At 44.2% G+C, this 16,338-nt stretch overlaps 1 protein-coding gene across 5 annotated transcripts in view; it reads left to right on the top strand.

Annotated features, from left to right (window-relative positions):
* LOC111951850 (ubiquitin carboxyl-terminal hydrolase 54-like) overlaps positions 1–16,338 on the top strand; it is a 105,596-nt gene that overhangs the window by 35,473 nt on the left and 53,785 nt on the right. For all 5 annotated transcript variants that reach the window (XM_023970108.3, XM_023970109.2, XM_023970107.2 and 2 more), the window contains one exon: positions 11,771–12,463. In XM_023970108.3, the coding sequence (XP_023825876.1) occupies positions 12,317–12,463 (147 nt within the window). In that variant the 5' untranslated portion in view covers positions 11,771–12,316. The remainder of the gene's footprint in view (positions 1–11,770; positions 12,464–16,338) is intronic.

Raw genomic sequence — 16,338 nt, 5'->3', positions numbered from 1 at the left:
CTAGACAATACAAAACAATCATATCCACCCTCGTCACACCCTGACCTGACCAAAATAATACAGAAAACATAGAATACTAAGGTCAGGGCGTGACAACATGAGTTGAATCAAAACATGTTTTACACACTAGTTCATGAGTTAATGCTTGGAGTCTTCACAGATCGTGTGACATAAAACACTATCTCTCTATCCTCGCATTAATGACATTTATGACAGTGTTATTTGTCATTATTAACAAATAAGAATTGAATTAAAACATTGAACTTAAGCCCTGTACTAATTATGGGTCTTGGTTATRGCTTAAAATACACTGTATGTGTAACTATGCCTACTTAACATGTCATGATGTTTCACTGTGAAAGAGCTGGGCACACATATCCAAAATAATGTAGGTCTATGCAGTTGCAAAATRGAATGCTTCTAACCAAAAGAGTKAACTATAGGCCTACTTTCATTAACGTATACTTGTTGGATGGATTGGATGCGCATTGGTGTCTAGCTGTAGGCGTGTTGTCTAGTGATATTGTCGACCATCAGCTGATCCAGGAAAGAAAACAAACATCTTTAGAAAAGAATAAAGGTAAATAAATGGTCTGCTACCTCTGGTCACGGATGGCAGGGAGAACCCCAGCACCCACGAGCACCTGAAAAACAAAGCATTGAGTGARCTAAAGAGCTGACTGACAYCAGCAAGCAATGATACATCAATGGATAAATGTAATGAGTTGGAATACAGGATATTTTTTTATTAAACGACGCATGGCAAACAAATAGCAAAAATGAGGAAGTACAAAGGAAAATCAATGTGTAAAGGAGCTCAGCTAAAGCTGAAATTCAGCACTACTGAGTGGACAGCGCCACCACATACTGTAGAAATAGATGGTTAAACCATGGCAGAGAGGTGGGGGTGTTCGTTTCATTGGAAGCTTTTATTTTCATATTTACCACGGCTTTTTAAACAAATATTAGAATGGTTAAATTTCATTATTTAGAGACGCCCCCCCCAAGTTTGACTTTTGTTGCATTTAGGGGAGCTAGCTTCTCATTTAGAGGTGCTAACGTCTCATTCAGCTCCCCCTTAATTCGCTTCATGATTTTAGCTTTTTATAATAAGCTAGTGTCTTTACAGTGTTACATATTAGTTTTTTGCAACCAATACATTTTTTATATTTAGAACCCTGGTGAGTGATCGAGTGAGAGATTCAAAGAGTGAGTGACTGAGGGAGTGAGTGAGAGAGACAGAAAGGCTGAAAGCCGGAGATGGAGCTCTGTTCCCAGTCTCAACCTCTCTCTCTGGCTGGCTTCAGCCCAGTTCATCTCCACTGATCTGGCCAGAGTGATTGCTGCCATACCCTCCGCTCACCCCTGCCCTGCTTTCCATCTCTCTCTCTCTCTCTCTCTCTCTCTCTCATCTCGCTCTCTTTCTCTCTCTCATCTCGCTCTCGTTCTCTCTATCTCATCTCCTCTATTCTAGCTACATAGCAATGTCTCCTAGTTTTATCCTCTCAAACTCCTTTTCAGTCTCTTTCGATTTTTCATCTCTCACTGTCAGTTACTTGAAACTATTGAGTGTTCTCTTACTGCTTCCCACTGCTCTCCTCGCACTTTTCCTTTTCTCGGAAATATTGATGGAGGTGGAAAGAGGTTGGAAGGGAGAGAGGGAGAGGGAGAGGGGTGTTGGTACTGACCAATGTGTCATCATGTCTGGTGTGTTTGACCATCCACCCCACATACCCACACCCTCATCACAAAAAAACAACCGTCTTCATCTGCCCTGTTTTCTTTGGGAGTGGAAATGTTATTGAATTGGAGGTCTGCGCGGGACTGATTTCATCCTCCCGCTCCRGCAGCTTTTCATACCGTACCCGCTCACTCCTGCTGGCTTATTGTCCGACTTCACTCTCCGCGGGTTTGGTAGAAGGTGGATGTTTCCGYTTTTCAGGGATACYGTATATTCAACCTAACTTCCYTTTCCCCTGAAAAACGAATATCAGGACTCCGCTCAGGCGTCTTTTAACGCCCGCTACGTTAGGTTAGTCCAACTCCCACCCGCTCCCACAAGAACTAGCCCCGAACCCCGAATTTTATTTTAGGCATAGGTCAGGCATATCGTTTGGCAGCCATGGTCCCAGCAATTTTGCGCCCTGTAGGCAATATCAAAAATAACCCAAGAAATAGGTTAAATTACTAGAGATTCTCACTTGGCCCATTAGGCTATATTAGGTTATTGGTATTACTGGGATATATCAGCCAATAGGCTAGACGTAGTTTGAAAGAGAGCCAGAGTTGGAACGTAGAAGCACGGGGGTTATCGCACTTGCACTTTCTCTCGAGCTACGTTTTACATAATATAGCATACTTTAATAGGAGCGGGACGTTTTGCAGGCAGAGACAAATATGGGTGATCAGTATTTATTTCCAGAAAATGTAGTAGGCCTAAATTATAGCTTTATTATATTTCGGAAGTTAATTTCCTTGGAAAGATATGGTTCTCCGCCCATGCATATAGCATGCTTTGTTTAATAGAGACCACACGCAAACCTGATCTCACACGCCCAACTAGGAGAGGAGAGGTATGGCTACTGAYCTTAAAGCAGCAAGAATGATGAGAGCGGACACTTGCACTTTCTCTTACGTTTTGCATAGCCTACAGGCTACCCTTTTAGGAGCGGGACGATTTCCATGCAAAGACAAAAAAATGGGTTATCAATATTTATTGAAAAGGAAAAGGRGCAACGTTGCACCTCAACTTTTAATTGTCAATAGTTATTTCCTGAAACTGTAGTAAACTGTAGCCTAAACATACTTAAGCAAATTTCCTTGCTAAAATAGGCTAACTGCACCATGCTTCTCCACCCATGCATTTCATTTAGACCACCCATATAGCCTAAAGCTGCACTTGATCTCGCACACCCAAACTAGGAGAGAAMAGGTGCTATTGAACTTGAAGCAGCGAATGATGAGAGAGCGAGTGTGTAAATAGTGCGACAAAMAGGTGCTTTTAATTGGCTAACGCATACCCTACAAAACAGACAGATGACTYTTTCCAAGTAGCCCAATCTGCGGTACCAAAAAATATTGTCTGTCTGATCTCCCGCTCGCCGCATGAAAAATGCAGACCGCGCCGCAATGATGTCGGGTCCCACGGTAGCCCCTTATACTGAATCCCTCCTTTTCCCACGTTRGCAGGCTGCCACTACCCCCTGCCGTCTGCCAGAGCTCTGATAGCGTGCAGACATGCAGCCAGGATGGGTGTGTGTGTGTTTGTATGTGCACACTGCACACTTACATTGTTTGTCCTGGCATCACCCCATACCGCACAGCATGCTTCTAATCTCTTCAACGTCTCTCCCCCTTCCCCACCTGAGCCATAGCAAGTCATTTCAAACCTAAATCACAAGTGCGTGTGAATGACTGAGAGAATCAGGAGTCAGCCTTAAGATTTCAAGAGTCATTAATTGTCGCTAGATGTTGTCTGTCTGAAAACAGATGTAGGCCTATGTTATGCTACCTTATGTAATACTCATTAAGACCCAAGTGCTCTCTCTCTCTCTCACTGTGAGGCAAAGCATTTTCTGCTGAGATTAGTTGGTTTATTCTGCTTTAGTGCCACATTCTCAGTAACAGTAAACCAGATACAAGAATTATGGCAAGGTTATTTCAAGATTAATTTAGCCTGTCTCTCTCTCCCTCCTCCCATGTTAGAACGATCTTCCAGGCCAGGTAATTTTAAATAGGGCTGGAGCTGATTACATAAATACAGTAATGCCGCATTAAGACAATTAGGAGGCCAGCTTAAATGCCCAAACAGCCCAGATTTACCAGCAATGCGAGCCGGGGACAGATGTTTTATCATTTGGCAGGTCAGAGGCCAGGGTTTTAATAGTGGCAAACGTTATTCAGGTTAGGCTGCTGGAATACAGACAAGTCAGCAGTGACCTCTTTCCTCATTGTTTGACCAACATTTCATTGGTATCCCTCATCAAGTCCCCTCGAACTGTTCAATCAATGATTGCCTTTTGACTAATATTCTCAGTAGTCAAAGCCAGAATCTGCCAGAGCCTTGGCTCTTGGTTTAATGGTGGTGTGATTCTCACCAGCAGGGGTCCTGTTTTCATGTGTCACTGTAAGCTCCTAGAAGGTCCTCTTGGCAGAAGTAGATTGTGATAAAATCACCAGTAGCTGAAGTTGTTACTGTCAGACTGGGGTGTGAGTTTGTTCGATGGTGAGACTCCTCACTGTTTTCATTAATGATGGAATGTCAATACCAGTGTGGCCAAACTGAATTCCTCCCCTGTCTCCAATGAAAGTGAAACAACATCAGGGCATGCCATTTCCAGGTTGGAAGACCTTCCTAAAGGCACAGACCGTTTTTGGTGATCAGGCTACAGATTTGCCAGTACAGTCCTTAATTCAGTTGATATAGTCAATGGCAGCACAGCAGTGGGCCTGCATGTGAGCACCAGAGCACCAGTCTTTGGGAGCGAGCCCCATGCGGCCTCCACAAGTCTACTTTGCATCCCCCTGTTGGCGTAGTCCCGGTGGAGGCCAGGCCCTGGCACGGCGCCCCTGCCAGGCTGGCAATGTGGTGGTGTGGTGCTGGAGGGGTGTCAACGGGAGGCATTAGTGGTGATTTCTAGGGGTGCAGGCGGAGGAGGGGCTACACTCAGCTACAGACTGTAATCATGTTGCGTAACCACTTCCAGACAAGCACCCCCCCCCCCCAGGGAGTGACTGCCAGTAAAGGTGTTGTAGACTGTCTCCTGCCTCTATTGATGATTTATTATGAGATGATTTGGAAGGGGAGGGCCGGGGGTGGGGGGGGGGGGGGGGGGATTATGCTGTGTTGTGTGTGTCTGTCTTTATGCCCGTTAAGCTGGAATTGCACCAAAGAGTCTTGTCAGGCTTCATTTGCTTAATCCTGTTCGAGGCAGTATAACGCTATTTAAGCTTTAAACAGCGTTTTACTATTGTTTATACTTCTCAAGCACCCGAATGGTATTTCTCTGGGACATACAGCTTTATTTAATTTGATGGGGAATTTTTTTAAGAAGCCTTTTCTCACTTTATCTGTGCGGTGTATGGCAGACAGGATGGGTGAACTGTATAATGGCCCATTAATGTCGTCAGGGGATATTCCGTCTCGCTGGCGCTCAGCTCAGCCTTTTCGCCTCACTGAGTTCAATTGAATTAGTCAAAATTGGTGGGTTTCAGTCACACTGTGTACACACTGCCCAGTCAGTGTCACACAGCCACAAGGGTCCAGCATCATTCTGGGTGGTTTGCTTTAGTATGGATCTTTCTTATGAAGGACCATGATTCATTTTAATGCAGATAGATGGGTATTGATTTAGTTTTTCCAATTTTGATTCTCCTAACCTTTCCCATGTAGGTCCTACTCAAAAGCACGTAGGCTAATCTTACCTGACAATCATATGGCGAGAGAGAAGCCAACACGTTACCATGTGTGTGATGGCACCCAGGCCTGTTGCAGTGGTCTGCGTAGCTGCCTGGTGAGAAAATKACTGTGAGCAGAGCTGGCCTGGACGTGATGGGACACGCACTGATCGATGTGGGCATGTCAACATGCCTCCTGGTCAGAGAGGCCAGTCCATCAGCACCCAGCCCTCTAATCAGATGTGGCAGCCAGTTGCCTGGCAATGGGCGCCATCTTCCCTGAGTCAAACAGATTCTCTCTCYGGTCCCTGAATGCTGACTGAAGGCTGTGCTGCTGTGTGAAGAGGTGTATTTAGGGTGTCGTTATCCTGACTCCCCTTTCATCGATGACTTCATTCAGTAATGATGCCTCTTTTAGAGAACATCCCTTCTGAGACCCATTTCATATGTCCTAGGACTTCTAAGTGAATGAAAAGAGATGGATGGATTCAAACACCCGTTGGAGCACATCATCAGCTGTCATCTAGGCCTATACTTTTGTTGCCTAGGAGACTTAGCCCACTTTGGTTTTCTGGCTTTGTGGCACAAACCGGCCAAAGCGCTCGCATAGCGCAAGCTTCGGTTGAAACTGGAGCCACTGTGATCATCAAGCATTTCAATCACGCTTCCGAAGTGTTCTCATCTGAAATAAGTGTCTCGCACTGAAGATGCTGCCTCCGTTTTTCTGCTTCTGGTGTTGCAAACCYAAAATAACACCTCTGGACTGCTAGGGATATGCTTGCAGTGTAGTTTCCCAATGTAGTGTCCCAATTACCTACCGCTTAGAAATCATCCAGCACTTGTGGTCACTTCTTTGACAATGATGGCTTTTGGAGAACATTTCATCTGAGCTGTCTGTAATGAGCTCATGTGAAGGCAGCAGGGAGGGAGGGAATCCCGTCTCTCTCCATGAGTATCTGGGACTAGTAGCATGTTTTCTAACTCCCTGTGGCTGCCCCTGGCCATGTGGTGTTGCTTACCACTGCAAATGCACAGTGGCTACGGGCCATGCTGAGGGAGCCTCCTACAGCCCASTAGACATCTGTGTCTGTGGTGGAGCTAATATGAGCTTCATGTCGAGGCGTAGCGGCTAGGTTAGTCAGGTCTGCCTCCCTCCCAGGCCCAGACAGATCCCTGACCAACGGGACAGACTAATCCTAGGCAGGGTCTGATCAGGCTAATCTGCCCACATGACCTGCCTCTTAACTGAACTCCCTCCACTCCCCCATCCCCGCGGACCACAACAAAACGGTAGTTAGCTGTATAGGAGACGCCCATGCTACACTCCCCCTTAACCTCGCCCTTGGTAGGGAACACTCAGTCGGGATGATAACAACACAACACCACCTATAGGAGATGCCCAAGCACCCCCAGCGTCTTTACCCAGCATTGGTGTTAACAAGCCACCTCATTACAGGAAACGTCTAAGCCCCCCCTTTGAACCCTCTCCTCCCTGCGCCGGTGATTAGGCTGCTTCACAACCGTCCACCTATAGGAAACGCCCATATAATTCCCCAGCCCAGCCAGCCAGTCCCAGGGTGGGAGTGTGTGTCTGTTTGACCCTCAGCTCAGGGATTGTCTTACTCCCACCACGAGCGCTGAAAGTGTTGTTTTTGTCTGGCAGAGGAACTATTTTGGACTCAGCACCATTCACTGGGCTTGTGGGATAGAGAGGACAGGAGGGCTGTTGATCCTCCTCCTTGAAGTAAACAAGTAATTACGCAGACATGCATAAGTGCAGAGTAGAGACACAGACACACGCCGTAGTCTTGCTCAGTGTCGCCTCAGGTTCACCAAGAGTCTATCCTCTTGAATAAGCAACGGTGATTAATTGTTCACATTTTGTTTTTTTACACCGTTTTTAATAAAGTGTGTGGAAGGAGGACATTTCTTCCCACATTTGAACAGTGGTGGTTTATGAATGACTCATTAATGAATGACTCATTCAGGAGTATTGATGTTTCCCTTTTGGTGTCTGCAAACACAAAACTTTGTGTCTGTCATAGGCAGACTGTGTACACTGTACACCAGAGGTTGGTTGATCCTGCCAGTCGGTGCCACAGGTCCGGGTTGTGAAGAGCAAACACAAACAGACAGACATGTGACCTGGTGACATCACAAGTACAGGTCAGCTTGTGATTCAACACTGGGTAAACACATCCAGAGGAGAGAAGAAGAGAGGAGTGGAAGAACGAAAGAGGAATTGGAGAGAAGGCTCGGTTCATCACAGCCACATTTTAGTCATTTAGCAGACGCTCTTATCCAGAGCGACTTACAGTAGAGTGCATACATTTTATTACATTTTTACATACTGAGACAAGGATATCCCTACCGGCCAAGAGCAGACGCTCTTATCCAGAGCGACTTACAGTAGAGTGCATACATTTTATTACATTTTTACATACTGAGACAAGGATATCCCTACTGGCCAAACCCTCCCTACCGGCCAAACCCTCCCTAACCCGGACGACGCTATGCCAATTGTGCGTCGCCCCACGGATCTCCCGGTTACGGCCGGCTGCGACAGAGCCTGGGCGCGAACCCAGCCCAGGCGCGAACCCAGAGACTCTGGTGGCGCAGCTAGCACTGCGATGCAGTGCCCTAGACCACTGCGCCACCCGGGAGACACCACACACAATAGGGATGTACTGACTCTTTCTTGCTCTCCTCCTCTGTACCTCCACCTTATTACCTCTTTCATTGTTCTCTCCCTCCTTCTTAATCCATCTCCCTTTCATCTCACTCCTCGTCCCTTCCTTGCAACTCTGCCCTGAAGTCGGACCATTTAAAGCACATTGTGATGATGATGGATATGGAAGGACTGAGAAAGAGCCTACTTAAAAACCGCCAAGAGCTCCGATTTTTAGCCACCAAACCTAATAAATGTTTCATAGTATCATAAATGTTACCATAAGCATATACAGTGTATTCGGAAWGTATTCAGACCCCTTGACTTTTTCCACATTTTGTTACGTAACAGCCTTATTCTAAAATTGATTAAATATTTTTTTCCTTCATCAATCTACACACAATACCTCATCATGACAAAGCAAAAACATTTTTTTTTTCTTTTTTTTCTCCACATTTTTATAAATACAAAACTGAAATATTAKATTTACATAAGTATTCAGACCCTTTACTCAGTACTTTGTTGAAGGACATTTGGAAGCGATTACAGCCTCAAGTCTTCTTGGTTATGACYCTACAAGCTTGGCACACCTGTATTTGGGGAGTTTCTCCCATTCTCTGCAGATCCTCTCAAGCTCTGTCAGTTTGGATGGGGAGCATCACCGCACTGCTATTTTCAGGGCTCTCCAGAGATGTTCGATCGGGTTCAAGTCCGGGATCATGCAGAGATTTGTCCCGAAGCCACTCCTGCAATGTCTTGGCTGTTTGCTTAGGGTCGTTGCCCTATTGGAAGGTGAACCTTCTCCCCAGTCTGAGGTCCTAGCGCTCTGGAGCAGGTTTTCATCAAGGATGTCTCTGTACTTTGCTACTTTCATCTTTTCCTCAGTCCTGGATAGTCTCCCAGTCCATGTGGCTGAAAAACATCCCCACAACATGATGCTGCCACCACCATTCATCACTGTAGGGATGGTGCCAGGCRTCCTCCAGWCATGATGCTTGGCATTCAGGCCAAAGAGTTCAATCTTYGTTTCATCAGACCAGAGAATCTTGTTTCTCATGGTCTGAGAGTCCTTTAGGTGRCTTTTGTCAAACTCCAAGCGGGCTGRCATGTGCCTTTTACTGAAGAGTGGCTTCCGTAAAGGCCTAATTGGTGGAGTGCTGCAGAGATGGTTGTCCTTKTGGAAGTTTCTCCCATCTCCCCAGAGCAACTCCGGAGCTCTGTCAGAGTGACKATCGGGTTCTTGGTCACCTCCCTGACCAAGGCCCTTCTCCCCCGATTGCTTAGTTTGGCCGGGCAGCCAGCTCTKGGAAGTGTCTTGGTGGTTCCAAACTTCTTTCATTTAAGAATGATGAAGGCCACTGTGTTCTTGGGMACCTTCAATGTTGCAGAAATGTTTTGCTACCCTTCCCCAGATCTGTGCCTCAACACGATCCTGTCTCGGAGCTCTACAGACAATTCCTTCGACCTCATGGCTTGGTTTTTGCTCTGACATGCACTGTCAACTGTGGGACCTTATATATACAGGTGTGTGCCTTTACAAATCATGTCCAATCAATTGAATTTACCACCAGGTGGACTCCAAGTTGTTTTAACATCTCAAGGATGACCAATGGAAACAGGATGCACATGAGCTCAATTTCGAGTCTCATAGCAAAGGGTCTGAATACTTACGTAAATAAAGTATTTATTTCATTATAATTTTTTTAATTATTGCAAATATTCTATAAACGTGTTTTCAATTTGTCAATATGCGGTATTGTGTGTAGATTTATGAGTAAAAACATGTTTTTAATACATTTTAGAATAAGGCTATAACGTAACAAAATGTGAAATACTTTCCTAATGCATTGTATACACTGAGTGAACAAAACATTAAGGACACCTTCCTAATATTGAGTTGCACCCGCCCTCTTTGCTCTCAGAACAGCCTCAATTCGTCGGGGCATGGWCTCTARAATGTGTCGAAGGCATTCCACAGGGATGCTGGCCKATGTTGACGCCAATTCTTTTCAAAGTTGTGTCAAGTTGGCTGGATGTCCTTTGGGTGGTGGACAATTCTTGATACACATGGGAAACTGTTGAGTGTGAAAAACCTAGCACCTACTATCATACCCCGTTCAAAGGCACTTAAATATTTTGTCTTGCCCATTCACCCTCTGAATGGCACCCGTACACAATCCATGTCTCGATTGTCTCAAGGCTTAAAAAACATTCTTTAACCTGGCTCCTTCCCTTCATCTACACTGATTGAAGTGGATTTAACAAGTGACATCAATAAGGGATCATAGCTTTCCCCTGGATTCATGGAATGTGTACGTGTGCCATTGGTCAGTCTACATTATGTCATGGAAAGAGCAGGTGTCCTTAGTGTTTTGTACACTCAGTGTACAGTTGAAGTCAGAAGTTTACATACACTTAGGTTGGAGTCATTAAAACACGTTTTTCGAGCACTCCACAAATTCCTTGTTAACAAACTATAGTTTTGGCAAGTCGGTTAGGACATCTACTTTGTGCATGACACAAGACATTTTTCCAACAATTGTTTACAGACAGATTACTTAGAATTCACTTATAATTCACTGTATCACAATTCCAGTGGGTCAGAAGTTTACATACACTAAGTTGACTGTGCCTTTAAACAGCTTGGAAAATTCCAGAAAATGATGTCATGGCTTTAGAAGCTTCTGATAGGATAATTGACATCATTTGAGTCAATTGGAGGTGTACCTGTGGATGTATTTCAAGGCTTACCTTCAAACGCAGTGCCTCTTTGCTTGACATCATGGGGAAATCAAAAGAAATCAGCCAAGACCTCAGAAAGATAATTGTAGCCTCCACAAGTCTGGTTCATCCTTGGTGTGACACTGGTTCGACTGGCTTCCGGGTTGGATGTGCATTGTGTCAAGAAGCAGTGTGGCTAGGTTGGGTTGTGTTTCGGAGGACGCATTTGCCTCTCCCGAGTCTGTACGGGAGTTGCAGCGATGAAYCAAGACTGTAACTACTACCAATTGGATACCACGAAATTGGGGGGGGGGGGAAAGTTTCCTTCCATATCACAAAGGGCAATGAGATTTGTAATATTTACAAATGACAACAAGGGTTTTATAAAACCACTGTGGAATTACCACTCTCTCTACGCTGTCCTCTCTCTACGCTGTCATCCTCATAATCACCTTCACACACCTGTGTCCGCCCACCGAGCAGACTTTGCACAGCTTTATTTAGCCTGTCTGTGGATTTCTGATTAGAGTGCCTCAGACCWGCACCACTCGTGGCAGAGTGACGTCACACTACCACGTCTCCTGCAAGGCATTATCTGCACAGTGTGTGCTAGAAGGAAGGAGGGAATGCAGTCCCAGGCACTTGTGCAGAGACCCAGTGGAGGGTGGGCTTGGACTTTTCTCCCGTCTTAACGCTCCGCAAATGGGATGACTGTCAGCAAATCTATTCCCCTTCCACCGTGGTGATAGTGGAGACATCTGCGTACTGCGTGTGGAAATCGAGTAAAGACAGAGGTAGGGCAGGGAGAGCACTGGAGGAGACATGGCATTTTGAGTGGGAGAGAGGGTCTTGATTGTAAATATATCTCCCTCTATTGTGACTTTAGTGTGGGAGTGTGATTAAACCAGTGAGGGGGAGGTGGTATGGGGAGGTGGTATGGGGAGGCGCCCGCTCATAAACTTCTATGTTCTTGTCCCCCTGCAGATCTGCTGAAGTGTGAACTTTCACCTCTCTCCCCTTTGGCCTGTTCTGTAAAGAGCTTCTGTTGTTGAGGAGCTAAGACTGCTGTACTTGGCTGTGCAGGAGACACCAGTGAYGGTCGACACACCTGCAGCAGCAACAATAACTACCATCAACGAGTCCCCTAGTGTCAGACGTCTGTGAGATTCCACAAACGAGTCCAAGAAAGAGGGGGAGTCCAGGAGGGAGACTGAGAGGGAGTGAGAAAGCTAGAGGATGAGAAGATTCCACTCGCTCTATCTCTCTGAAGACTGGATTAGACAGGACACACCCTGTCCGATATTGCACTAGGAACATTAGAGTCTCTGGACTCCATCAGTCAAATCAAACCATTGGAAAAACTAACCACAGTTGTATTGATTTTTTTTGTCTTTCTAGKCCATTTTGGACACCCACTGATTTTCACTCTCCGTTTTTTTCTGCCACTGCAAAGATGGCCCTGTGTGTTTTGTCATGGGGGCGGACTGTTGAGTGTTGATCCCGGGAAATAGGTGACTCATAGCCAGGAACATGTCTTGGAAGAGGAACTACTTTGCGTCTGGAAGCGGKGGACTGCAGGGGATCTTTACCCCACGCACCATGACATCCATCGCCCCCAGTAAAGGACTCAGCAACGAGCCGGGCCAGAACAGCTGCTTCCTCAACAGCGCACTGCAGGTAGGGATACAAACAAACACACTACTGCTTGCACGCACACACAGCAAATTTTAGATCCGAATTTTAACACCCAGAATATTAACACCCACAGTGAAATTATATGTGACCCACCAAAAMAATGTTAAAACTAAAACTTTTCAAAGTGTTCACAAACTAACACCCCTAGAGTGGTGGTCCTTAACACCAAGGGTGTTGCAAATTCAGACTTAAATTAACACTTTATTAGAGCTGTTGCTGTTACACTTTTTTATGTTAGGGAAAAGCTCATGTAGTGTTACAGTATTTTTTTTGGGGGGGGGGGTTGTTTTAACGATGTAGGTTGTAAACGCCTTATTTGCATATGCCTTTCAATTGAATGTGAGAGATACCCACCCATTAATGTGTTTGTTAGTGACAGAGACATAGTTGTTGCATTCAATAACTTTTAGTTCTGAGGCCTTCACCGAGTTAGTGACTGAACAAGTGAATGTGTTTGAATTCAAAGTCAACCCTTTATATATTATACATTTCATAAGGCCTAGTTATCATTAACATTGTGGTCTGAAAATAAAATTTTGCCTCATGGGCTACATCAGACCTGCAAGTTACAATAAACTGGTTTGTGAAGTGATTATTTATTACTTWCGGTATCCTGCCAGAGGGAGGACATCCAACAATTTCAATATTTTATCACCCACAACCTGCATTCAGAATGACTGCTATGGTGAAAGACATAATAAACTAGACTACCTAAACCATCTCAACTGGAACCACCATCTCAGTAACGGGTGCAATAAGTCCAACCCCTTACAGATTGGATTAGTTTAGAAACAAGTTATTCATCTTGGTATAGTATAAATCAATTAATCAGTCAATGTGCATGCAGAAACATAAATACTAATACAAACTATTGGAAATATCTACCTGCAACAAAGCATTCCGGGAAAAATTACAGAGGCCCCTCCCACGTCTTTTTCGCTCTGATAGAGTTAACGGAAATGAGCTCAACACAGTCGAGTAACAACAACACCACACACAGTGTTGATTATACTGTGATTCAAATAACACTTCATTTATTCACTGCATTTGGGGTCAATTTCAATCCCACTGATGTTAACCCCCCCAGAATCAACACTAGAACTGACCCCATTTAGCGAACTGGTTGATTGTTTGGTATATAGGCTGTTGGTRGACCAAAGATTTCTTTGATGTACAAGACACCTGCCTTGTCTGAGTGGACTAATCCATTGTGGAGACCGTGGGGATGGCACAGTCCATAACTCGTAAGACGTGCTACTGAAATTGTATATGGCTAAGGACAATGGTAAAATTATTTTAGAACAAATGCGCTTTCTCCTGCATTCGATAGTGGTCGCTGTCTGCGGTTCTGAAACATCAGTGCGCTGTTGAATTGGCGCCTTTTCCTAGACCATGTTGCTATTGTCACGACTTCCGCCGAAGTTGGTCCCTCTCCTTGTTCGGGCGGCGCTTGGCGGTTGGCATCGCCGGTCTTCTAGCCATCATCGATCCACTTTTCATTTTCTATTTGTTTTGTCTTGTCTTCCCACACACCTGGTTTCAATCCCATCATTACATGTTGTGTATTTAACCCTCTGTTRCCCCCCATGTCCTTGTCCGGAATTGTTTGTTGTAAGTGCTTGTGCACGTTATGTCTGGTGTGCGACGGGTTTTGTACCCATTATTTGATTGTTCTGTTTTCCGGTGGTTTTTATTATTAAACTGCGCCGTTGTCAACACAGTTTTTGCTCTCCTGCGCCTGACTTCTCTGCCGCCAATACGCACCCCTTACAGCTATGTGGATAATAGCAAAGTTAACCAGCATATTGGTGTTGAGAACAATGCGGCGGTAGCAGCAGCAGAGTTGGGAGACAAGAAAACAACCCTTGCCTTAATTGTCTAAGAAAAGTGAGAAGAGAGGAAACCCCAAATAAATTAGGTCTATAATCAACAGCCTAACTGTTAAATATGCCTGGCTTTATTTATCATTCATATACAGTACCAGTCAAAAGTTTGGACACACCTACTCATTCAAGGGTTTTTCTTTATTTTGACTATTTATTTTGACTATTTTAATAGTGAAGACATCAAAACTATGATATAACACATATAGAATCATGTATAATCAAAAATGTGTTAAACTAATTCTTCAAAGTAGCCACCCTTTGCCATGATGACAGCTTTGCACACTCTTGGCATTCAGAATGCTGTGGTAGCCATGCTGGTTAAGTCTGCCATGAATTCTAAATACATCACAGACAGTGTCACCAGCAAAGCACCCCCACACCATCACACCTCCTTCTCCATGCTTCACGGCGGGAACCACACATGCGGAGATCATCCGTTCACTTACTCTGCGTCTCACAAAGACATGGCGGTTGTAACCTAAAATCTCAAATTTGGACTCATCAGACCGAAGGACAGATTTCCACTGGTCTAATGTCCATTGCTCGTGTTTCTTGGCCCAAGCAAGTCTCTTCTTCTTATTGGTGTCCTTTAGTAGTGGTTTCTTTGCAGCGATTAGACCATGAAGGCCTGATTCACGCAGTCTCCTCTGAACAATTGATGTTGAGATGTGATTGTTACTTGAACTCTGTGAAACATTTATTTGTGCTGCAATTTTTGAGGCTGGAAAACACTAATGAACATATCCTCTGCAGCAGAGGTAACTCTGGGTCTTCAATTGCTGTGGCGGTCCTCATGAGAGCCAGTTTCATCACTGCGACTTTTAACAAGGCCCACCCGTTAATTGAAATGCATTCCAGGGGACTACCTCATGAAACTGGTTGAGAGAGTGCCAAGAATGTGCAAAGCTGTCATCAAGGCAAAGGGTGGCCACTTTGAAGAATCTCAAATATAAAATATATTTGAGATTGGTTACTACATGATTCCATATGTGTTATTTCATAGTTTTGATGTCTTCACTATTATTCTACAATGTAAAAAAAAATATTGAAAAAATAAAGAAAACCTTTGAATGAGTAGGTGTGTCCAAACTTTTGACCGGTACTGTATATTTACAGAAACAAGACAGATCCTGCTTATGTTGCCTGTTTGAGTGTTTGTTTAATAGCCTACAGACTGTGAGCACCAAGCCTCATGTCAGATAAACAATATCACAAATGTGGCTCTTTTTTTATTTGCTATGCTGTAATAAAGGCTTTGCACTTGTTTCTGTTGGAACAGCCCCTCTGGTATTACTTAGAACTTCTTTAGTGTTGTTTACACTGTTCCAAATTTTCCCCAAAATTATTTTAATAATACAAGTAATAACCCTCCTTTTTCTTGATCTCCTTATTGTTATTATTACTACTGCTATTATTATGATAATCATTATACAAATAAGTAATGTCATTATCATTACTAGGCTTAGTATAGCTGCCTGGTATAACCACCATCGAGCTGTAGGCCTAAGAGTGCATTCTGTTTAGTCTTAATACCATAACTTACTTAGGCCTATATTTCTATATTTATGTAGCCTAATGTATCAATCATTCATTTGTTCATGTCATCACAAAGCATACGAGTCATTCATTATTTCAAATGCAGTCAAGCATTTTAGCTTTAAAATAAAATAACAAAGCGACCCTTCAATAATTGGCGTAAACAATACATAAACTGTTCAATTTCGGCATTTGCATTCACGAATGCATGCGGCTGTTTTTAGTCTTTGCCGGCTAAAAAAGGCCAAAAAAACATCACAACAGACTCTCTGGTACGCTTATACTTTATTTTGTGTTGTTTACATTGTTCCAAACGGTCAGAAAAATATTATAATTTAACAGCACCTGTTTGGTACACATAATATGCACACAGCGCTTGCTCCATACCTTATTTTTCTTGATCTCCAGTGTTTTCCACAACTAGCCAAATGTATT

Source organism: Salvelinus sp. IW2-2015, linkage group LG25, assembly GCF_002910315.2.
Source record: "Salvelinus sp. IW2-2015 linkage group LG25, ASM291031v2, whole genome shotgun sequence".
NCBI classification, from domain to species: domain Eukaryota; kingdom Metazoa; phylum Chordata; class Actinopteri; order Salmoniformes; family Salmonidae; genus Salvelinus; species Salvelinus sp. IW2-2015.
This window is presented reverse-complemented; position numbering and strand designations above follow the sequence as displayed.